This window comes from Ailuropoda melanoleuca, chromosome 1 (genome assembly GCF_002007445.2).
Source record: "Ailuropoda melanoleuca isolate Jingjing chromosome 1, ASM200744v2, whole genome shotgun sequence".
Taxonomy (NCBI): domain Eukaryota; kingdom Metazoa; phylum Chordata; class Mammalia; order Carnivora; family Ursidae; genus Ailuropoda; species Ailuropoda melanoleuca.
This window is the reverse complement of record NC_048218.1, coordinates 14,943,542-14,951,312: the sequence shown is the minus strand read 5'-3', so window position 1 is coordinate 14,951,312 and position 7,771 is coordinate 14,943,542. Positions and strand designations below refer to the sequence as shown.

At 34.5% G+C, this 7,771-nt stretch overlaps 1 protein-coding gene across 1 annotated transcript in view; it reads left to right on the top strand.

Annotated features, from left to right (window-relative positions):
- Positions 1–7,771, top strand: part of USP16 (ubiquitin specific peptidase 16) — a 31,423-nt gene that overhangs the window by 10,346 nt on the left and 13,306 nt on the right. The window contains exons 4-11 of the mRNA XM_034655890.1: positions 419–617; positions 2,090–2,271; positions 2,859–2,954; positions 3,541–3,671; positions 3,981–4,068; positions 5,133–5,211; positions 6,982–7,073; positions 7,654–7,710. Coding sequence (XP_034511781.1) covers positions 419–617; positions 2,090–2,271; positions 2,859–2,954; positions 3,541–3,671; positions 3,981–4,068; positions 5,133–5,211; positions 6,982–7,073; positions 7,654–7,710 — 924 coding nt within the window. The remainder of the gene's footprint in view (positions 1–418; positions 618–2,089; positions 2,272–2,858; positions 2,955–3,540; positions 3,672–3,980; positions 4,069–5,132; positions 5,212–6,981; positions 7,074–7,653; positions 7,711–7,771) is intronic.

Here is a 7,771-nt window from a genome sequence, read left to right as displayed (position 1 = left end):
AAAAAAAAAATTGGGACACTGAGAACAAATTTCAGATGAATTGAGAATATAGTAAAATTTTGGCAGTGAATTTGCATGAAAATAAATGTCAAGCTGGTATGTATATTTCTTATAACATCATCGAAACTAATTTTCGCATCTTTAAAAACCATTTACAACAGCGGTGTTCACTGAACATCTGTCAGTTGTAAAATGTATTAATTTTGACGATGTAAGTCTGTATTTTGAAATATGCATAGAAAAACTTTTGACTTTACTGTTGTAAATAGCCATTTCAGTAAAATGTTTGGGGTTTTTCCACAGTATTTATATGTAGCCACAGTTCTGGCTAACCTTGCTAATAGTAAACCAGAGTTAATATGGATAGTCTTCTTCAAGAAAACACAGAATTTTATTTTCATTTTCTTTAGTAGAATAATTTGGTGGTTACACATTTTGGGTTCCAAGAATTATAATTTGTCCCCTTTTTTGGTTGTTCGTCACTTTTTTTCTCTGTGGTCTTTTGGGACACAGGTGTTACCTATGCGATGATGAGGTCCAGTATTGTAGTTCAAACAGATTGGGTCAGGTGGTTGATTATGTTAGAAAACAAGCTGGTATTACAACTCCAAAATCAGGTAAAATAATTTGTTTCTTAATGTATACTGTAATGTTAACTTAATATATCTAGTTAATGTATTTATTTAACTTAATGTGTCTAATGTATACTGTAATGTTAACTAATGTATCTTAATGTATCTATTAATGTATCTAACTTAATGTATCTGTACTGTTTAGCATTACATATGCCTGAATAAAATGAATTATGGTTGATTTCAAACTGTGAAACTATTTTTGGTTAAGAATGTAAAAAAGTGGGAATATAGATTATTATAAAGTGTTAGAAGAGAATCTGAGAAACAGTCTAGTCAGATGTGATAAAGAGTCTGTGATGAGGGGCGCCTGGGTGGCACAGTGGTTGAGTGTCTGCCTTCGGCTCAGGGCGTGATCCCGGCGTTATGGGATCGAGTCCCACATCAGGCTCCTCCGCTATGAGCCTGCTTCTTCCTCTCCCACTCCCCCTGCTTATGTTCCTTCTCTCGCTGGCTGTCTCTATCTCTGTCAAATAAATAGATAAAATCTTTAAAAAAAAAAAAAGAGTCTGTGATGAGTCTGGAGTAAGTAATGAGCAGTGATGCCCTTTCTGTAGGGTACTTGAGAGAGGCCTGCCTCATACTAAATTTATTTTGTTACATTTGTGTTTGGGTGATATAGAAGTGAAGGCCAGATATTTCTCAGCTTTTTTTCATTTTTTTTCTTTTTTTTTTTATTAAAGATTTTTTTTTTAATGTATTCATAAGACAGAGATAGAGACAGCCAGCGAGAGAGGGAACACAAGCAGGGGGAGTGGGAGAGGAAGAAGNAGTCTGTGATGAGTCTGGAGTAAGTAATGAGCAGTGATGCCCTTTCTGTAGGGTACTTGAGAGAGACCTGCCTCATACTAAATTTATTTTGTTACATTTGTGTTTGGGTGATATAGAAGTGAAGGCCAGATATTTCTCAGCTTTTTTTCATGCATAATTAAGTTAATTGGGTTGGTATACATCATCTGCTTTAAGCTCATTTTGATTTTTACAGTCACAGAATTATCTTTGCACAGCCAGAGTTGTTTGTTCTTAACTTCAGGATTCAGTTTTGACCCATTCATTTAAAAATTTATTTCATGTCCATATTCTTTACTTGATTGCTTTATACTCTAATTTCATAAGGTAGGATGTGCTCATTTGTAAAAAAACAAAACAAACAAAAAAAAAAACAAAAAAACTTCTGTGCAGTGAAAAGGGGAAGGTTTATACCAAACATACATTGTTTGGTTTCATTTGTCAAACTACTGCTTCCATCACTTTTGAATATTTTTCATTGGTTTATCTCTCGTGATGGTAATTTACTTATATTTATTAGAGAACATTTAAAATCAAAACAGCTGAGAATATTGATGTTAGGTAAAAGTTCACAAATTCTAGTACTCTGTCCCAAGTATAACTTTGCATTTGGTATAGTTGTATTACACATTTTGCTAAATCTTTTTTTCCTTCCTTTTTTTTTAAAGCAACAAAAGATGGTAACGTTGAACTTGAAAATAAAAAGTTAGAAAAGGAGACTAAAAATGAACAAGAGCGAGAAAAAAAGGAAAACATGACTAAAGAAAATCCTTCCACGAATTCTTCCCAAATAACTGTGAAAGGACTCAGTAATTTGGGAAATACATGTTTCTTCAATGCAGTTATGCAGGTGCCAATGTTAACTTTTTTCCCTCTTTAAAAATTTTTTGCCTCACATTATAGGCTGATTTTGCATACTTACTACTTAAAGTATTAGGTTTTTTCCCCAAGTAGTTTATTTCTGCATTTTTGAAGAATACTTAAGGAAATGTTGATTTTGCATTACAGTAAAACACTGTGCTAAGCACTGGGGTGCTTTAGAGTTCAAAACAAACATGGCCCCTGGCTTCAAGGAACTTGTACTCAGGTGGGGGAAGCACGGGATAACCTACTGCAGAAACAAATACTTAGTTACAAGTGGTGGTGGTAGTGGTAAGGTAGCTACCTCATGTTGGATGGTAGGCAGTGCCTTTTTGAGGTGATGAGTAACTCTGAACTGAAGAGCTTATGAGCCAAAAAAATGGGGGAGAAGAGCATACTGTTACTTTTTGTTACCTAAGATACATATAATGAAGACTGCAGTGTTGATAGTGATTTTCTGTTTTGATAGAACAGACACTTAAGAAATACTTGAATTATTTAAATATTTGAGTGATGAAATAAATATTTGATTTGCTTTTAAATAATTTTCCTTTTCTTTTCCATCCTATATTCCAGAATTTGTCACAAACACCAGTGCTGAGAGAACTACTAAAAGAAGTAAAAATGTCTGGAACAATTGTAAAAATCGAACCACCCGATTTGGCACTAACTGTATGTACTTCAAGATTTTCTTTTATAGTCAGTAATTTTCCTCTCTGAATATCTGCATTCTAAATTATTTTAAAGAATTGATGCTCATTTTCACCTTTTTTACTTGTTTGCTTTTATTTTAGGCTACTGAGTTAAACATTTTCAGGCTAATAGATTAAGCCTTTAGATTTATTTGCTATGTGCATGCCATGTTCTGCTGTGCTCTGGTGTTTGGTGTCCTTGGGAAAGCTGTTGATAGGCGTGAAGCCCTAGGCATGCATTATTATTTTCAACAGTTTCTCAGGGGGCCTAAATGGTGTGTAGCAGAATGAATGTTATCCTGTCCATTTTCATTACTCACATTTTGCTCTGGCTCTTTCAGTTCTTAGGTAGTCTGCTCCTGATATTCTAAAACTAAAACAGTACAACTGAATTTTCATAAATAGTCAATGAACAGAAACTTTCTATATCTTTTGATGTACATTTGGAGTTTTAAATGAGACAGCTCTATCAGAAACATTGGCAATAACGTTGACTAGCTACGTTATGGTAACATAAATGATTCCAGACTTTGACTGAAGAAAGTAATTTTTATTCCCATATTCAGGAACCCTTAGAAATAAACCTTGAGCCTCCAGGCCCTCTTACTTTAGCCATGAGCCAGTTTCTTAATGAGATGCAAGAGACCAAAAAGGGAATCGTGACACCTAAAGAACTCTTTTCTCAGGTCTGTAAAAAGTGAGTATCTGCTTTGATTTTGTTTTCAGTGCATCGGTAAGATGCTGAGAAATAATATGAAAAACTCAGTAGCATTAGAGTCAACCCAGTATATATAGTATAGCACGGTTTATTTCATTTGGATTAAAAAACATGAACTTCACGTGAAAATTAAATCTGCTAAGGGTGTTGTCGAACTGAATGGAAATTTTGAGAAACTAGAACACTGAGATTTGGGATGTGATCCTAAGATTTTGTAAAAATAGTTTCATATTTTAGTAGACTCATCATTGTTTTTCTTTCTGTCTTTTCTTCTTTTTTTTTCTGTAGAGCAGTACGGTTTAAAGGCTATCAGCAGCAAGACAGCCAGGAGCTGCTTCGCTATTTATTGGATGGAATGAGAGCAGAAGAACAACAAGTTAGCATATTTTGACTAGTATAATTTATAATCCTGTCTTCATTAACTTGCCTGGCATTTGACATCTTAAGGGTTATTAAAGCAATGAAAAATAGTTATTGAGGCCATTGTATTTAAAAATTTTTTCTACACCAGTGTTTTCAACTGGTGTATTTTAATCAGTAGAATGAATGAAGAGAATTAGAAATGATTCTCCTTTCCATGATGCTGTTTTCTTTGCTGGTTAGGTCATTACTGTTGTTTAGGAGTTCTATTCTGTTGTACTAGCCTATGCCAGGAGAGCTCCAGCGTATTGGAAAATGTTTCTCCCGAAACAGTTCCCAGTTGCAGTGCATTCTTACTCTTACTGTGTGATTTAACATAGCCTTTTGAGTCTAGGAAGTAAGTTCATTTTTAAGAGTCAGGGAGCATAGTTATGTTTTTAATGTTTGTAGATTGCCAGATGTAATGTATTTGGAGATGTTGAGTATAATTAATAATAGTAATACTAGTAATAACAAGTGATAACTAGTGATAATATTTATTTTGTTCTTATTTTATGGTAAGTACTGTTTTCAGAATCTTATGTGAGTTACCGTATTTGGTCCTCACAACCTTTCTCTGAGGTAGATGCTGTTAATCATTTTCTCATTCCATAGACTTGAAGCTAGGGTGTAAATAAGGTTCAGGACCTGTTTAGGGTCACCCAGTAATGGTGGCTTTCAGCTTTGAGCACTGGAGTCCTCTGTAGCTCTCATTTAAACAGTCTGCTTCTAGGACATGGTATTTCAGTGGTCTTTCCAAAGGAGGTGGGCATGTGCTGAAAAGCTTTGGTTTGACTAGATTAAAATATTGAAGTAAGACAGTGCCTTTGTTCAGGGGTTAGTGATTGTTTTGTGATTTTTTTTTAGCTCCTTGAATTAATTTTGGAAATGTGATTTTAGAAATACTAATTTTTATTCAGTAAGTTTGGGGAGCTAATTCTTGATCACTTTCTTGACTTGATTACATATTTTCTAAGGAAAATAACTATAAAACTTTAAAAAAATTTAATAGTGTATATATATCCATTTTATTACTTTTAGAGAGTGAGTAAAGGAATTCTTAAAGCATTTGGTAATTCTACTGAAAAATTGGATGAAGAACTAAAAAATAAAGTTAAAGGTAATGTCTGACTTTTTGAACTAACACACTATAGTTGAATTCTTCTGTCTCTTAGGACAAGATTGCTGGCACTTGTATTTCAAATTCACAGTTATTAACATAACTTTTCTTGATCACCATTGATTTAAAAAATTATTCAGTACTCTGAAGGTGAATATTTTTGAAAAATTTAACTTTGTTCTATTTTTATGCAGTATTGTAGTGGAACTTAAAGAGCTAAAATGAGATCACCAATTTATTTTTCAAAAGCTTATATGGTTGATGCTTGAACAATAACAGAGGTTAAGGGCACCAGTCTCTTCCTGCCCCATTCCCACACAGTCGAAAATCTGCTTATGACTTTTGACTCTCCAAAAACTTAGCTACTAATAGCTTACTGTTGACTGGAAGCCTTACTGATAACCTGAACAGTAAAGTAACATGTATTTTTTTGTAATATGTATTATGTACAGTATTCCTATGTAAAATAAATTAGAGGAAAGAAAATGTTATTAAGGAGATCATAAGGAAGTGAAAATACATTTTCAGTACTGTGCTGTATTTACTGAAAAGAATTATATCTAAGTGGACCCACACAGTTCAAACCCATGTTGTTCAAAGGTCAACTGTATTTCTAATGAGCTGTGATATGTGAGTTACATTTGTCTGAGTTGTCAGTAGCTGGTTTGTTAATCATGGGGCCAACTTCATTATTATTATTGTGTGGCATTTAAAGATTTCGGACAGATCAGTCCAATAGAACTTTCTGTAATCATGGAACTCTTCCTTCCATATTTATGCTGTCTGATATAGTAGCCACTAGCCACATGTGGCAATTTAGCTTTTGAAATGTGACTGGGCAATTGAGGGGCAAAATTTTTATCTTTATTTAATTTTAATTTAAATCATCACAAGTGACTAGTGGCTACTATATTGTAAAGCACCATTTTTTTTTGGTTTGTTTTTGTGGGGCTTGAATTCATGACCCTAAGATCAAGAGTCAGATGCTCTTGCCTGACTGGGTGACTGAGCCAGCCAGGCACCCCAATGAAGCACAGTTTAGAATCAACACATAGCACCTCTTTGCCTCCTTGGTGTCCTTTAGGGCCAAGCTAGTAGTGGAGAGAATCCTGCCCTGCTGGCGCTGTCATCAAGTGTGTTCTGTATAAATGGACATACTTATCATTGGAATAAGGCTTATGCATTTCATGTATTTAGAAAATTGGGTGACCAGGTGGTAAAATTATCTTACACTAAACTTACCAAGATTATTTCTGGGAACATAAAAAAAGTAAAAGGAAGATTTTGTCTGAAACATTTTCCTGATTTTTTTTGTGTGTTTTGTTTTGATTTTGAATGGAGTTCAGTCTTAGAGTTTTAAAGCAAGTTACGTGCATTCTTGCCTAATTTTGCTGCTGAGTATTAGAGTGGTAGAGCTAGAAGTGATCTAGAATATCATCTAGTGCGGCCCCATCTGTTCATTTTACTAGTGGGGATATCGATATATAGAAGGTCCCACTGACTTGCAGGGTCCATTTTCCACTGATTAGAACTAGGATAAGAACTTTTTCTTTTCACGAGACATGATTTTGTTAAATTGTGTTATGCTCAAAAGTGGAGTATTTGCTGCTGACTATAGCATAAAAATAAAATTATGGTAATTATGAACAGAGAAAACCTGTGGGATAGGAAATTAAAAATAAAATTTTAGGATTAGATAGGTAAGTAAATAGTTTTAACTTATTTAATTAATTATATAAGGGTAATTGATGAACTTTTTGCCCCTTCTAGATTATGAAAAGAAAAAATCTGTACCAAGTTTTGTGGACCGCATCTTTGGTGGTGAACTCACTAGTACAATCATGTGTGATGAATGCAGGACTGTAAGTTGATATAGTGTGGACTGGGTTTATTCACTAATACTAATAGAGTATAGTTCATGGGGCACCTGGGTGGCACAGCGGTTAAGTGTCTGCCTTTGGCGCAGGGCGTGATCCCGGCGTTATGGGATCGAGCCCCACATCAGGCTCCTCTGCTGGGAGCCTGCTTCTTCCTCTCCCACTCCCCCTGCTTGTGTTCCCTCTCTCGCTGGCTGTCTCTATCTCTGTAAAATAAATAAATAAAATCTTAAAAAAAAAATAAAATAAAATCCCTTTAACAGCCACCGACTTAAAAAAAAAAAAAAGAGTATAGTTCATTATCTAGTTTCATAAGGTTTTTTGTTGGACTGCCCAAATCTTCATAGTTCTTTCCTGGGATTGTGAACACTCCTTATGTCTGAAAGAAGTTAGTTTAACATTTGAATTTATTTCTCCTAACCCAAAGTCCTCAACACTGTGTAATCTTTCATTTTCTTGAGAATTTATTTTAAAATGTAACTCCCTCCCACCATAATCTTATTATATAATGTCTAAAATGAATCTTTTCCTTCCTTTTTACATTTATCTCTTTTGGTTGATTAAGGTCTCCTTGGTTCATGAATCTTTCCTTGATTTGTCTCTACCAGTTTTAGATGATCAGGTAAGACTTGCTGAGTTTTTTTTATTTAAGTAGATTCCCGCCCCCCCCCCCCCCCCCCCCC